This window comes from Colletotrichum scovillei (genome assembly GCF_011075155.1).
Source record: "Colletotrichum scovillei strain TJNH1 chromosome Unknown Contig00003, whole genome shotgun sequence".
Lineage (NCBI taxonomy): Eukaryota > Fungi > Ascomycota > Sordariomycetes > Glomerellales > Glomerellaceae > Colletotrichum > Colletotrichum scovillei.
In genome coordinates, this window is record NW_023336261.1 from 3938523 (window position 1) to 3953642 (window position 15120).

Genomic DNA, 15120 nt, shown 5'->3' on the forward strand with positions numbered 1-15120 from the left:
ATCCCCTTAGGCTTTCCCCCTCCCTTTCCCTCCTTTCCCCATTCCCCCCCTTTCCTTTCCTTTTCTCCCAGAAAGACAAATTCTCTCGGTAAAAGCAATGGGACGCCAAAACTTTTGTTCATGCTGATCCCCCCTTTTCCTCCCAAGTGCTCCCCTTTCCCCTTTGATTCCGTTCCAACTTCGCCCAAATGTACAGGGAACTCCATCCTTGACCGCCATCAAATTTTTGGTTGTGGTAGTGAAGAAGTGAGAAAGAGCAAGCTCAAAACGTTGTTTGCGCTGGGACGAAGGTAATCATCCCCGGGGAGAAGGAGTTGCCTTGCCACGAGCGCGGATGCAAATGCTGGAAAAACGCAAGCGCGAGAAGAAAACAAAAGACAAGAAATGAGAAATGAAAAGATTTTTGGGGGGTGTAAAAGTACAGGAAACGGTGTGTAAATCCACGCCCTTGCCCTGTGAACTCCTTGCAAAAGAAATCAAGGTGACTGTAGCTTTTCTCTCCTTCGTCAGTGATCGTCTGACGACCGTGAGAATATTGTTGGTTTGGGAAGTAGTGAACTCGAGTTTGAACGTCGTGGTGGTCGTGGGTGATAGATATCGTGGTGTAGGGGGTGGTAACTACACGCAAGATAGTGGATGATAGGATCGATACTTCGTGTCGACATCGCCGGTCAAAAGCTCATTTAGGTAGATGTGACCCTGAACGGCGCTGCTAGCACATGACTGTCCTGCTTTAAGCAGCAGTCTGGGAAGCACCACGGCCACGGACGCTGCCGCGGCCACGGGCCTGACCACCGGTGAAGTTACCGCGGCCACCTCCCTGGCTGCCGGAGCGGTTTCCTCCTTCGAAACCACCACGGCCACGGCCACCGCCGGTGGCGTTGCCGCGGGGGGTGTTGGAGGAGTAGCTGCTACCGCCGTAGGCGTTGGCCTTGGGGCGACGAGGCTCGACGATAATGTTCTCGCCGTTGACGGTGTGGGGGTTGGCAGCGGCAGCGGCCTGGTAGCCGGCAACAGTGGCGAACTCGACAAACGCGCAGTTCTATTCAATCATTAGCCTGCCACTCAATATCATTCAGGGCACTTGATATCTTACCTTCTGGCGGTTGATGTCGAAGTAGGTAAGCTCGCCGTGGGCAGCCAGAGCACCCTTAAGGTCCTCGGCCTTGACCTTGTCAGTCACGTACTTAACGTATCCCAAGGTGCCGTAGTTCTCGGTGGGTGCCTGGGAGATGGACTGGGGGCGGTTCTGGCGCTTGGAGTCGGCTCCGACGGACTGCCACTCAGCGGAGGGAGAGTCCTCCTTGGCGGCCTGGGCCTGAGCCTCCTTAGCGGGGGCATCGGCAGCGGGTGCAGCCTCCTTGACGGGAGCGGCGGCGGGAGCAGCAGGGGCAGGAGCCTTGGCCTGGCCAGCGGGAGGAGTGGCGGTCTTGGGAAGGGGCACGACAGGCTTAGGTCCGACGGCGGCGGCAGCACGGCTGGCCCAAGACATGGGCTTCATCGGGACGGGCGCAGGGGCGGGCTTGGGCTTCTCGGGCTCGGCGGCGGCGGCGGGAGCCTTGGTGGGAGCGACAGGGGTGGGAGAGGGGTCGGCAGGCTTCTCGGGCTCGGTGACGTCCTCCTCAGCAATCTCCTTCGCAGCGGCCTCGGGGTCAGCCGCAGGCTCCTCGACCTTGGTCTCAGCAACCTTTGCGGGCTCGGGAACCGCGGGCTCGGCATCGCCGTTGTTGGAGGCGACGTCCTGGGGGGCGGCGCTAACCTCCTCCAGCTTCTTCTCAACCTCGTCAACATCGATAGCGGGGCCAGTGGCCTCCTCGGGGGTCTGCTCGACCTTGGGCTCCTCAGCCTCTGCCTGAGCAGAGACCTCGGCAACCTCCTCGGGAGCGGCTTGCTCCTCAGGGGCCGCTTCAGCCTCAGGAGCGGCCTCTTCCTCTTCCTCGTCGTTGATATATCTCAGGATGTCGTTGACAACGAAGTAGCCGGAGGGTTGAGGCGCGAGGACGAAGGTCTGAACAAACTTCTTGGGTTCGGCGGACTTGATGGAGCTCTCACCAATGACCTGGATGACGATGTTGTCGAAAGAGGCCTGGGAGTCGACGTTTGTGATGCGGACTTTGCTGTTCTGGAAGTCGAGGCTCTTAATTCTCTCTTGGATAGTCTAGGAAGTGCGATGGTCAGCAAGATTGAGCTTTTCGAAAGGCATCGAAGTAGCACAGAGAGAGTTGGAAGAACTGACTTGTCTGCCGACGGACACGTTTGCGACCTCTGCCTCCATACCATAAACGAACTGGGAGCGCTTTCCGTAGAAGAGCTGTGGATACGTGTCAGTATTCAAAGAAGCATCTCGGAAGGGGGGCCGAGTTGGATGCGTACGTGAAGCTTATCCGGGTTCTTGCTCAGGGTTGTGTAGTATTGCTCGACAAAGTACCAGCCAACCTCATCCTTAGAGAGGTTGCTGTTTCCAGCCGAGACGGCATTGTTGGTTGAGGTGGGACCTGATGATGTTGGCTCGACAGCGCCCTTGAACTGGTCCGGGTGTGTGTAGTTACCGTTGGTTGCCATGATTGCTTCTGTGAAATCTGGATATCTGGGCGCAATCGGACCGAAAGGAAGGTAGAAGGGAGGAGGAAGACGGCGATGGAAGGTCGCGAGAGGGCGAAAGCTCGAGGTTTCTGCGGGGCTTTTTCGCTTTTGCTTGCGGGGAGGTTTCTTCTTTCGCGGAAGGATATTCGATAGCTAGGACCCTTTGAACGATGGAATGTTAGGATTACGACATGCGCCAATGGGAGCGGAGAGTAGAGGATTAGAAGATTTAAGCTCGGAGGGGAGGAAGAGCAGATGCAAAGCGAGCGATATGGATGACCAAAGAGCGTACCTCGAAAGATGTGTTGGGCCGTGAGGGAAACGCTCAGAAGTGACTCGAAAGAGGTTTGATGACGGAGAGCCGAGGACGGGAGGGGTGGAAGACGGGAGGAGGAAGAGGAGGATACGCCGGAAAAAGGGTTTCGACGACGATGCGAGGGGGCGGCGGGAGCTTGAGGTGGAAGAAGATGGAGACGCGTGACGAGAGCAGCAGCGATGTGCGGAGATCAAAAGAGAGAAGGGATGGTCGATGGGAAGGGTGGAAAAATGAATGTGCACAGTTCAGAGGCAGAGGGACACTGGGATAAAACCGGCTCAGGGTGTGTGTGTGGGTTTTTTGTGTGTGTTCAGTTCAGCAGATCTGGTCGTTCGGGGCGGCGGCGGCGGGCGGGTTTCTCTGAAGAAGAGCGGAACGGGTTGCGAAGTGGGAGGAGAGAGTGGGACGTGGATGTGGATGGTCTTCTTTTTTCTTCCTATTTTCTAATTTTCGTTTGCGGTCGAAATGTCGTGAGAAGCAGGGAGGGACACTTTTTTGGACTTCCCGGGGGTACCAACCGTAGGTACCTTTACCTTACCACAGGCGCAATCCGAAGATGTGGAAAGGGCAAAGGGACCAAGAAGAAAAAAAAATAACACACAATTGTTGCTGCCAGACCACGACGTGCCCTGTGCTCCTCTAAGGTAGGCCACGGTTCTCCTGCGGCAGGCGGCGCCAGGCCTGGGAGCTGATTACCGATCCAAGTGGGGGTTTACTGTGCACAGATCCTGATACATCTGGGAGCTTCCCTGATACTTATGGCCCCGGCAACCTTTGCTTGATTTTAGAAGTCCCCAGAAACCATCTCAAGTACCGAAATGTCGGCTTATATAATCAGCGTAGCACGTCAAACCCGGAGCTCTTGGCCAAGCTCCCCAGCTCCAGCATCGAAGCAACTGGTTCAAAGACGTAGAATGGCAACTGCCATTGACCAATGCTCCGATGGGCGGAGCGCTTGATGCTCTGTCAGGTGCATGTTCCATATCTGCCTGATAACCGGCTGTCCTTTGATCTCATTCAAAGAGGCGCATCGTCCTGTAATGCCCGTCCATTCTCCAAACGTCGACACGCTGTGGCAGGGTATTACCGAGGCAAAGGACAAAGCTAATAATACGGTTGTCAGGCGCCAAAGCAAACCTCAGTCTTTTGTTCACACACTGCCTTCATCAGCTCCCCGGCCGGATGCTTTCCCCATGACTATACAATTATGATGATACAGTGGTATTGTTGTTCGGTTTCCTATCGAACTGACCAAAACGGCAATTTTATTCAACCCAGCCAAAAACCTCGCTCACCGCCATCGTGTTGGATCTGACGCCGATGAGCGTGATAACGAGTCCAACCAAGTCTACCACCAGCAGGAGAGCCGCCGCCATCATGAAGCGGGGGCTGAACACTCTGTACAGCATGAGATGTCTCCTTAGCCACCCAGCCCACGCCATAGTTGCCAAAGACTCAACGGCGAAGTAGGCAACAAATATGCCCAGCGCTCTGCCGACGCTCTCAAGTACTCCCTTTCTCTTAGGACTCACTTTCCAGAGTACGATGAGAGGAACGGCCGCGACTGCAACGATTTCACCCGCGAATGTGTTGAGGGCCATGACGATAGGACTCCATGGGTATCTGATGGTGAATAGCGGGATAAAAGCGCTGTCCCATTGGAGACTGCTGAGTGTGGCTTGGTGGCCCGTCTTGAAGTACCCAAAGTTGCCAATGATTGCAAGCATAATGGGTCCAATCGCCTCGTTTGTCAACGAGTTAAGGTCGAGAATCTCCACGAGCGAGAGAATCTGCCAAAACATTAGGGCCAAAGCGCCGCCTCCCATAGGCTTGGATAGGAGGATGCAGGCTCCTACAATATTCATCGGAAGAAGCAGATATCTCGAGCCGTGCGTGTTGCCATAACCCAAAACAGTGATCTGGGGACCGGCGTTGGTAGGCGTTCTGAAGATCGAGACCAACGGCGGCGCCCAGACAAAAGCGGTAGTGCCCGCTACGAAAACCAGGGCGAGAATTACCTGGGCCATATAGGTTCCGGCGTTCTTCAGGGTCTGGGCCGGCAGGTCTGGAAACCAATCGCCATTGTCGGCGGCATCGAGGACCCAGTACGATGCCGACAGAAGCAAGCCAATGCGGTAGACATAGCCGATCCATGCTGGCCCGAGCCCCTCCCAATTGCGAGTAGGCAGAAGGAAAGACTGGATGATGGAAGGCAGGATAAGGGCGACGGCGAAAGGAATGGCCAGTTGCCAGGTAGAAGACGTTGAGGAGGTAGCCGAGGAATAGTAGGTCGAAGTACAGTAGGGCATTTGCTCCTCACGGCAGAGTTTGGAAAATGATGCGAGCCGACCAAGAATGACAAAAAGAACCGAATGGTATATCGCGAGGGTGCGTTCCCGCATCGTAGGCACCGAGAACGCGGCAAAGACGTTCGCTACGCCAAAAGTCGTGATGAAGAAGAGGAGGATCGAATCCTCCCAGATGGTGTATGAGTTTGATGCGAAACCAATGGACTGGCTGACCGTGAAGAGAACTGCGAGCCAACCCCAGATATTGTTGGGCAGAAGATTGCGAAGAGTCTTGCCGAAGCCATAAAGCGAGAATAGGACACCTAGCGCGCTAGTGACAGCGCCACCAGCAACAGCGTAGACCAGATCCTCGGGACCGGTGAAGACGGAGTATCCGGCGCCAACCAGTGCTCCAGGTACAGCGCCGAGAATTGCCGCAAGGAAGATCTTCTCGTGGAGAGTCTTGTACGACGCAGTTCCATCGGGTTGGACACCCTGAAGTTCCAGCTTCATCTCTGCCTGATCCAGCTCGAGATCGTCAAGAACAGCAAAATCCTCGTCTTCGTCGCGCGAGGCATAGACGAGCAGAGTAATGACTCCAACCGCCATGACCACAATACCCGTCACCATCTTGGGCACATCGAAACGGGCCCACAAGTCCTTGCAGATGCGCAGGGTTTCCTCCTGGAACATGTTGAAAAAGCCGTAGGATTCCTGGTGGTTCTTCCACTGCCATGAACGGTCGGCCTTCCTCCAGAGGTTCGATACATGACCGGCCGTGGCGCTCTTGGACTGATCAATGCCACGGGCAGCAAAGTACGAGTCTTGGTATCGCTGGATGCCGGCAGCGGTCAACCGTGATACAGCCGCCAGATTATCCCAGGCTTTGCCCTTCTTGCCAGCGAAAGCTTCCTCAATGGGACGTCCCAGATTATTGTAAGGGATCGGGATGCCCAGAAGAAGTGCCAGAGTTGGTACGAGATCAATCTGGTTGACCGGTCTGACCTTGGCCATGGTCGGGGGCTGCTTGAACTCGGGCTTGGTCCGGCCAAAGAAAGGGCGCTTCGAGTACATCCACAGAGCTGCCTCGACCTCGTCGTCGCTCTCGCCGCCATGGTCGCCCTTGCTATCCATGCCATGATCTCCCATCACGACAAGCAGAGTATTGTCATCGATCTGAGCGGCAAGATCGCGGATGAAGATATCCATCTGCTGGAGCTTGGCCGTCATTGCCGCATGGTTTGGTCCATAACGATGGCCGGCGTGGTCGACGCCAAGGAGGTGACCGATGAGAACATCCCACTTGCCCTTCTGCTCCTGCTTGAGAAGAGGGAAGATGTGATCAATAACCCCGTTGTCGACGGTATGCAGGTCCCAGACGTTGAAGCTGTCGTACGCTCTGCTCACGTTGGCCTCGAAATAACCGGGGAACAAAGACATCCAAGTATCGTCGCCCAGGTGCGCGATGCGCTTCCCAGCGTCCTTCAGCTGCATGAGAAGGTTATCCTCCTCAATAGCGGTACCAGCAAAGTTGCTACCGGCATCGATGAACGTGGGCAGTGTACCAGTAGTCAGACCCTTCAGCCTCTGGAGAGTAGTCGTCGGCGGGTCGGCGATAAAGGGGCGCAGGAAAGCGTGTTCCGGGGACTTGACGGCGGTCTCGTGCAAGAAAGGCAACGCGTTGTGGAAAGGAGCCTGGTCCTCCACAGGAACCGTAAAGTCGTACCGCAGCGCATCGACGATAACGACCACGGCCTTGTCAAACGACTTTGGGTGCCAGCAACCGCCCTGGACCGTGCCTTGGCCCTTCCAGCTCGACGAGAGCTCGAGCGGGGGTGCCGTACAGTTGGACTTCTCGTCAAGGACCAGTCGCGTCAGAAGAAAGCCGCTCGTGAAGAAGGCGATGCCAATAGCATGTAGACACAGCATCCACGCCCAGAACGCAACAGTCCACCACCATCTACGCTCATAGGCATTCTTGCGCCGGCCTTCAAACACCTCGCGCTGCTTCTCGCGAAGGAGTGCTCGTTCTTTTTCCGCCTTGATCTCCTCGGGGGATCTGCTAGCCTCCTCGATCTCCCTTTGGCGCTTCAATTTGGCGAATTGCTCGGCGATGGCTTTGTAGTCGGTGGGCGGCGGACCCTTCGGTTTGGGAGATTTTTGAGGCATTGTGGCTTGTCTTAGCTGGTAGCGTGTTAAAAAAAACAAGAAGAAGGAAAAGAAAGATATAAAATATTAAGGCTGGCACTCGATGGCCATTGGGTTAAAGGAAGCTGTCAAGCCCCTGCTTTGGAGTCGTGTTCGTGTGTTGTGGCTGCTTTGCGGATCGCAGCATGTAGGAGAGACGGTTTCGAACTGACGAAAGGAGCTCAAAATTGGGAAGTCCACCAAGTTCCGGCAGCAGCCGCAGCGGCAGCTTTGGTGGGGCAGACGAACGCGACTCAGGGGCCAAGGATCCTGCACCTTTTGGTGCCGGCAACCCCTGGGCCACTAACAGAGCTCGGATTGGGATGGGTATGTCATCACCGATGTTGCACACATAATAGAGCAGTGCCGAGACATGCTTCTTGGAGGTAGCTTCTGTTACTCAGACATACGTTAAGGAAGATTAATTCCCAAAACTTTTACTTTTCATAATTATCATGTAAGGCGTTATCCCAATACTGAACTCCAAAACCACGCGAAACTGAACTGGGCCTAATACAAAGGAAGTAGAGACGTCTCCCTTTGATCTCTTCCACCAGACGAGGTTGGACAACTGCTGGGTAACAGCTGACAAACACAAACCACCTTATTCAGCCGTCAGCTCGGTACTACGGAACTTTCGAGCAGGTATGTTGAGCTTGAAAAGCTCATCCATCTCGGCCTGAGTTCTGTCCCGGACCTCCGGCAGACAAAAGTAGGCCCAGACGTAGAAGGCGGCGTTGATAGCAGCATACACCAGCGCCGTCCGAGGTCCAAGACCCCATCCGTTGGGAGCGTTTTCCAGCATCCTTGGCAAAAGCCACATGTTGAATTGTCCTGCGATGAGATAGGCTACTCGGCCGATGACAAGTGTCTTGGCTTTTTGTCGAGTCGAAGGAATCTCGGGGTTAATAGCGTACACGAGAGGTCCGATGGAAAGATTGTAGACTCCTGTGAAGATCACGAGCATGACTGCGATGACCCAGGGAACTGCCGGGTGCCGGTCGCTGTGGAAACCTAGCACGCCGACACCTGTCATGAGAATGATGGAGCCCATCAATCCCCAGAGCCAAATGGTTCTGCGTCCGACGTAGTTCATCAGGGGCCAAGAAGAGACGATGCCGATGATGCCGATCGCGTACTGAATCAGCGTAAAGTCGTATGATTTTGAACTGCTCATGCCGGCCTTCTGGTATAGCTTGGCCGAGTAGAACATAAGAGCCGAACCGCAGAGCTGTTGCGTCAAGTTCATGGTGACGACGATCATGGTACGACGAAGGTTGGTGCCGCGGAAGCACTCCAGGTACGTGATATTGGAATCTTCCTGGCTGTTCTTCTCTTGCTCGTTGGTGAGCTCGAGGACCTTGACCTGGCCGTCAACTGGATAAGTCGGATCTTTGTTGAGTCTTGCAAGGGAAGTGCGTGCGAGGTCGGAACGAGACTGGCGCATGAGCCACCAAGGCGATTCGGGGGCAAGGAAGACGCAGATGAGAACAGGTAGGGGCCATATCCATTGGATGCCGACGGGGATGCGGTATGCCATGAGATCGTTGGATTCAATGTTCGCAACACCCTTGATTGCCGCCGTCGAGAAGAGCTGGCCGAAAATCCAGCACATGGAGACGAAAGTGGTGAGAGTCGGACGAAGCTTGAGGGGCGAGATATCGGAAGCATAGGGTAGAACGCAGGCCTGGAAAGCTCCCCAAGGGAGTCCCAAGAGGAACTCGCCGGCGAAGATCATGCCGAGACCAGCCTTATAGCCTCCCGTGAGCAAGACCGCCGGCGCGAAGAAGTTGACGAGTAGAAGTACCATGATCGATCCGAGAGAGAACATCATCGTCTTTCGGTAACCGAACCTGTCCATGGACAGACCGGCGAAGTACATGGCCGCAACTTGACCGGCCTGGCTCGAAGTAAGGATCAAGGACTGCCAGAGTGTTGGGATCTCCTTGACAGCGCCCTCTTGCGGAGCGTAACCGAAGAGGTTCTGGAACTGATCCAAGGAGAAAAAGTTGCCCATAAGAGCGAGGTCGTAGCCCTCACCGACAATGGTCATGGCGAAGAATATGGACCATTTGATCGCGGGGAGGTACTTCGAGACGGTCTGCATGTAGTTGTGATGCTCTTCGTAGTCTCTGGCAGCCTTGGCCGCCGGGTTGGAGGCAATCGTATCGGGAATCTCCTTATCTTGTACTTCCTGTACAGAGGACACGGGCTTTTCGTGTATAGACGACATGATGAAATGGGCAATCGATGGAATATTGCTGAAGCTGAGTTGTAAACATGGAGTTGAAGAAATGCTCGACCCAGAATGTGTTGAACGAAGCAATGTTATCTGGGGAGAAGGAAAAGGCCGAAGAGATATGTGTAGGATGGCGAAGGAGGACGAGAAGGGAAAAAACAAGACCGATGGGACGAACTGCAGGTGTCCCATAGCCCACAGCGGTCACTGCCCTCCAAGGTCGAAGTGGTCCATGACACGAGAGCTCCTTCTCCATGATACGACAGAGGGAAGCCTTCGTGGGGGCACCATTGCTATGACAAACTTTAAACAGATAACGACTGTGGTTATTGATGCCCACGAGAAGGCGCCACATTCTTCGAGACCTGGGTATCTTCAACCAACCCTCAGGGTTGCGTGGCTGCGTGGATCATGCGCCTAAGGGGAATATCCCCAGACGGATGCAGCGAAGCCCCATGGGGTTTGAAGTCTTTCTCATCACGGTTTCTTCGGCCTCCGTGATTCTCACTTGACTAAAGACCTGCGTACCATACTTTGCAAATGTTGGGCGTTTCCACCTCCCCACAATGAACCAGCGGTCAGGTGGAAGTACACGAAGTAGTTAATGCGGAGGCAGCGCCGCCATCAATTAAGGCTGTCTAGTCACGGCGAGTCTTCGGCCTTATTGGACGTGGGAAACAACCTGAGTAGGATGTGGCTTTCAAGGTATCCCATCACGTACAATCGGGCCGGTCGTACTCTGGTATCGTGTTCCGAAGTCATGATGGTAACTGGAACCCAGTATGCTGAGGTTGATGGGCGTAACCGATGCCACTGACAACAGCGCTTGCTGATGAATTTCTTCTTGGAAACATCGTGAATAATATGTCCGGTTGGTCTATTTATCCGTGGACAAACTATTCAATTCTACCACAACCTGAAACAGGGAACAGCCTCTTGCCGAACCCGCCGCAGATTCTTCATCGTCTTGAGTCGCCGCTCCGATGTCTAGAGCTGTAATAATCCCGATCTCTATCCCTATCCCGCTCCCTTTCCCTATCACGGTGCCCACCCCCATACCTATCTCGATCTCGGTCCCTCTCCCGCTCACGATCCCTCTCATCCCTATAGCTCTCGCCCCTCCGCTCCTTGCGCTCGCTGCGCCTCTTCTCCTCCTCGCGGCGGTACTCGTCCAGCCGCGGCCGTCCGCTCTTCTTCTTCCCGCCGTGGTTCCACTGCCCCAGGTCCTCGGCGCCCTCGAGCTTCTTAGCCCCCAGACCGAGCTGGTTCTGCCGCCTCTCGGTCGGCTGCTTCTTCTTGGGCCCGCGCATCTTGCCGTCCCAGCCCATGCCACGCAGCAGCGCCGCGCCGAACTCGCCGTCCGGTATCGCGTCGTAGTCTGCGAGCGTCGCGTCCACTCCTACGTGCTTGATGTCGGAGAGGTAGGCATCCTGCTCCGTGGCCTGGATGACAATGTCTTCCTCCTCCTGGCGCTTGTTCCCGAGTAAGGCGTCCATGGCGTCTTCGTCCGCTGTGCGAGGTAATCGTTTCTCCTTCGGTGATCGATCGCCGCCCTGACCGTCATTGTCGTCGTCTGCTGCCGTTTCACCCTGACCTGTGGGTGTGGTATCCTCCTCGCTCGTCTTGCGCTTCTTGACGGTCAAACCCCATTGTATCTGCTTCTCCGCGTCGGCGGGCTCCCTCTCTGCATCTTGCCGCGCGCCGTTCCGTTCCTGCTCTCGCTGCACCTGCACCTCGGCAGGCAGCAGATTCTTGCCTCCCCTGCGCCCGCGCAACTCCGCCTTCCAGTCGCGGTTGCTTTGCTTCTCAATCACCAGCTCGCGGGGCTTCTTCTCTCGTTTCCGATCAGAGTCGCCGCCGAGTTCTGTAATCGCTTCGTGTCGTCCGCGGCCATGATCGCGCTCGCCGTCCGAGTCCGAGTCAAAGTTGTTCAGCGCATTCGTTCTTGACCGTTTGCCGAGTGATGATGGTGGGTCTGGGCGCAAGGGTCTCTTGTTATTTTTTGAGCTCGAGGAGCCGCCGAAACTGATCGCTATCCTCGGAGCTTTCGTACCGTCTGACATGGCGCTGAGTGTCGCCAGGCATGTGTTGTGAATTGCTTTGAGAGAAAGAGAAATTTCGTGGTTGTAGCCTGGCACGGTGGTTCGCAGAAAGTAGTGGTCGGTTCACTTTGCGACGTCAACTTGCAGGGATTAGAATGTAGTGGCATTATGTAAGGTGGGGCGCGCTTTCTACACGACAGCTCAGTCGCAACAAAGCTATCCGAATGCAGAAGCTCTTATCTACGGAACCCATGGAACAGCACCTTGAACTCTGGAAATGCATCTATATCGACTTCCCCTGGTGCCCACCAACATGCAAAACGCCGTTTCCTCCCACGCAATGTAGTTTTTTGTTTGTTTGTTTAGGCCGAGTCCTCTCAAGCTTTGACAAGCTTAGAAAGCGAAGATTTGGTCCTCGAGCTTGCTCACGGGGCGGGCCTTTTTGAAACCAAGAGTCTCGGCAGTCTTCTTCAGTCCGCTGACCATGGGCGGGGGACCGCAAAGCAGAAGCTTGACGTCGTCGGCAGCCTTGGGGAGAAGCTTCTGTAAAATATGTTAGCTCTGCACGCAGGATACGAGATCCACTGGGAGGCCTTACGGTAATCATGTCACCGGTAACGTAACCGACGCCGCCGGTCCAGCCCGCAGGGGGCTTGTCAAGAACGTAGTGAACACGGAAGCCAGCGTCCTCCTTGGCAAGGGCGTCCAGGTCCTCCTTCAACAGGATATCCTGAGGGGTAACGTTGGCGAAGATGAGGTCAATCTCGGTCTTGTCACCGGTGGGGCGGCCACGGATGACAGCGCGGACGATTTGAAGCATGGGAGTGATGCCAGTGCCGCCAGCAATCATACCAAAGTGACGGACCATGTTCGGGGTGTAGACGAAGGCGCCCTTGGGACCCCTGACCTTGAGCGTCTGTCCGACCTTCATCGACGCCATGTACTTGGAGATGTTACCGGTGGGGTAGGACTTGATCAGGAGGTCGAAGTAGCCGGGCTGGTGGTCGCCAGAAATGGGAGTGTAGGAGCGCACAATCTCCTTGGTGGTGCCATCAGGCTGGGAGCAGTTGGCGCCAATGGAGATGTGCTGGCCGATGGGCAGGCCGAGGATGGCCTTCTCGCTGGGGAGGTTGAAGCGGTAGCTTCGGACGCTTGTCAGCTGGGAATTCCAGGCTTTGAGGCTTTGGGAGTACGACTTACATGGCGACATTGTGCGAGATGATGGTCTTCTCCTTGAGTTCAAAGTCCTGGAAGGTATCAGGCTTCAGGACCTTCTTAATCTCTGCATGAGGGGGTTCGTCAGTGGGCAATTCCGAGGTATTCCGAGAGGGGCCGAACTCACGCATGGCGTTGAACTTGTAGGCGGCCAGCGCGAGCGCCAGAGCGACAGCGTACGGCGTCCATTCGCGCTTGGTAATGAAGCATCCGAAGACGATCAGACCAGCGGGAATGTAGATGTTGTCAAAGTATTTGCGGGTTGTCAATTCGGACATTTTGAAGATGGTGTCCGAGGACTCTTTTTCTCCACAGAAAGCGGGATTGGACGTGTAGCTGGGAGCTTGCTAGCTCTTTCGTTACGGGTCTCGGGAAATCTGGAAAATTTGCCAAAAGAGACAAAAGGTCAGTCGATGTCATGGATAGGAAACACGTGCTACTCACTTGACAACCGCGAAGCTGGAGGGATTAGGAAAGCCGTCGCAGTCAATTGGTAACGATGTCGAAGCTGGAAGGGCGAGCGTGCAACCAGATATCGTAAGATCGCGAAAGTGGGACAGCCCCTCCAATTTTCTGTTGAGTTGGGTTGCCGAGTTTCTGCCAGCCCTCGAACGGCGGGCGGTCAAGTGCAGCTTTGCGGTTGCGAAGTGCGTCGGTATGCGGAGGCCGGGGGCGGGATACGTGAAAGCGAGCCAAATTCGGCAAAATAATCCGACGGCAGATGCAGCAAGGTCCCGACCTCGGGCTCGGTTTGCTTGGGCGGGATTTAGGTTCGACGTGTGAGTTGGTCGGTTGGTCGGTCGGAATGTCGGTTCTGCAACTTCCTATGTGGCTTGGGCAGCATGTGGCAGTGTAGATGGCTGAGGCTTAACCCCAAGTCTCTAGCCACAACGCCACAAGAGCTGGAAGATGCACCTCTTGTCAAAGATCAACACGTTGATCAACCAGCTGACAGAGCTGAGCTGCAGGAGCTCTCTTGCTTTAGTCGCACTTGCATCTGAGGTCCATGTATCTGAGACATGATTGCTCCAAAACATTGGTGCAGGACTGCAGGTCAGTGACAATCTGGGCACAGATGATTACGATCAACCGCAGTCTCTCTTCGCTTCATCTTCCTCAAACCAGAAAACGACTGCTGGCAACGTCATTACGCACGGGCGAATGGCCGGCATCATTCTCGCTTTTCCATCGACTGACAATCATACACAAGATCAATTAAAAGTCCCAACTGCCGTTGGATGATAAGAGACATTCCTCGCATGGTTCGTGTGGTAACGCTTACCAGGGAGGGCTTCGGCAACTTCGGGAAGAGGTCACCAATAAGCCACCAAAAAAAGATCAATTTAACAAAGAAGGGGCGTGGGAGAACAGCATGACGCCAGGAGCAGTTCCTGAAAAGCCACCATACGCGGGAGCTTGCACAGCTAGGTGATAGCTAGGTATCATTAGTTCCGGTCCAAAACTTCAATGCGCCATCTGGCTTGCGACGATCCGGCCTGTTCCTCCAGTTCAGCTAGCTATTCCCACCTTACCGCGAAGGAAAATGAGCAGTCCGTCAATTTGCTAGTCGTCTTGACAGCGCACGACTACCTACAATATGTTGGGTACGCCGAATTTGGCAGATCGAGCAACATGACAGACATCGGTGAAGAGTATGACATCACTACAAACTGGCCGCAGCGTGGCAGTGAGACGAAGGATCGTTGGAATGAAGTACTAGCGGAATTGACAAGATATGTATCCGTATCCAGGTCTCTCCTCTGACGGCCGTGTACGGAGTACGGATGCATACCCCCGAGCGACTGGGAACAATCTGGAATGCTGTCTCTAAAGCGTCACGAGCGCCCAGGCCTGGTGAGGGGAAATTCCGGGGGAAGAAGATTCACTGATCGACCGTAAGCAAACTCCCAACACCCTAAACATCTGGCGCAAAAAGTGTCGGGAAGTGGGATTTCTTCGCCTCGTCGTACGCAAGTATGATAACGCGTCCCTTTCCCCAGATGCAATCGAATTTTCTTGAAGATGGATCCCTGTATGCGGGAATATCGAATATCGAAGTCCTCACCTTATCCCTTCGAGTATTGTGTCCCCTAGCCTCGCTGGTAGCGTCCTACGGAAGCAACACAGCGTGGGATGGGTACTTGGACCGATCACGGTGGTAGGAAAGGGTGAGACGGGCCGGACTGTCGAACGGGTTGCCGGCCGTTCCCCGCTTTTGACACCAAAAGTCAGGTCCATCGTCCCCAAGGC

General features: G+C 55.0%; 5 protein-coding genes across 5 annotated transcripts; all 5 read right to left on the bottom strand.

Moving 5' to 3' along the window:
- Positions 1-167: 167 nt before the first annotated feature.
- On the bottom strand, positions 168-3341 carry HER10_EVM0012785 (NTF2 and RRM domain-containing protein). Its single transcript, XM_035483188.1, has 4 exons — positions 2374-3341; positions 2237-2311; positions 1097-2158; positions 168-1042 (listed from the first exon to the last, which is right to left on the bottom strand). Exons 1-4 carry the CDS (start codon positions 2560-2562, stop codon positions 734-736), a joined length of 1635 nt encoding a protein of 544 aa, XP_035336699.1. The 5' UTR covers positions 2563-3341; the 3' UTR covers positions 168-733.
- A 519-nt stretch (positions 3342-3860) lies between these two features.
- Positions 3861-7515, bottom strand: HER10_EVM0002517 (GPI ethanolamine phosphate transferase). The gene has a single exon (XM_035472224.1). It carries the CDS (start codon positions 7354-7356, stop codon positions 4165-4167), a length of 3192 nt encoding a protein of 1063 aa, XP_035335755.1. The 5' UTR covers positions 7357-7515; the 3' UTR covers positions 3861-4164.
- A 463-nt stretch (positions 7516-7978) lies between these two features.
- On the bottom strand, positions 7979-9689 carry HER10_EVM0005526 (uncharacterized protein; the record flags this gene model as incomplete). The annotated part of the gene is made up of 1 exon (XM_035475139.1): positions 7979-9689. Exon 1 carries the CDS (start codon positions 9605-9607, stop codon positions 7979-7981), a length of 1629 nt encoding a protein of 542 aa, XP_035336045.1. The 5' UTR covers positions 9608-9689.
- Positions 9690-10572: 883 nt separating this feature from the next.
- On the bottom strand, positions 10573-11767 carry HER10_EVM0006499 (pre-mRNA-splicing factor SPP2; the record flags this gene model as incomplete). The annotated part of the gene is made up of 1 exon (XM_035476082.1): positions 10573-11767. Exon 1 carries the CDS (start codon positions 11674-11676, stop codon positions 10573-10575), a length of 1104 nt encoding a protein of 367 aa, XP_035336129.1. The 5' UTR covers positions 11677-11767.
- Positions 11768-11804: 37 nt separating this feature from the next.
- Positions 11805-14016, bottom strand: HER10_EVM0004370 (NADH-cytochrome b5 reductase 1). Its single transcript, XM_035474019.1, has 4 exons — positions 12998-14016; positions 12856-12937; positions 12254-12797; positions 11805-12198 (listed from the first exon to the last, which is right to left on the bottom strand). The coding sequence occupies exons 1-4, from the start codon at positions 13146-13148 to the stop codon at positions 12049-12051; spliced, it is 927 nt and encodes a 308-aa protein (XP_035335931.1). The 5' UTR covers positions 13149-14016; the 3' UTR covers positions 11805-12048.
- Positions 14017-15120: the final 1104 nt, after the last annotated feature.

Bases quoted from the DNA above. Each gene is read 5' to 3' on its own strand.
- HER10_EVM0012785 (XM_035483188.1), bottom strand. From the start codon at position 2,562: ATGGCAACCAACGGTAACTACACACACCCGGACCAGTTCAAGGGCGCT. The intron at 2,312-2,373 runs GTACGCATCCAA...ACGTATCCACAG, and splicing joins AGAACCCGGATAAGCTTCAC to CTCTTCTACGGAAAGCGCTC. The intron at 2,159-2,236 runs GTCAGTTCTTCC...CGCACTTCCTAG, and splicing joins ACGTGTCCGTCGGCAGACAA to ACTATCCAAGAGAGAATTAA.
- HER10_EVM0002517 (XM_035472224.1), bottom strand. From the start codon at position 7,356: ATGCCTCAAAAATCTCCCAAACCGAAGGGTCCGCCGCCCACCGACTAC.
- HER10_EVM0004370 (XM_035474019.1), bottom strand. From the start codon at position 13,148: ATGTCCGAATTGACAACCCGCAAATACTTTGACAACATCTACATTCCC. The intron at 12,938-12,997 runs GTGAGTTCGGCC...CCCCTCATGCAG, and splicing joins CTACAAGTTCAACGCCATGC to AGATTAAGAAGGTCCTGAAG. The intron at 12,199-12,253 runs GTAAGGCCTCCC...CATATTTTACAG, and splicing joins TTACCGGTGACATGATTACC to AAGCTTCTCCCCAAGGCTGC.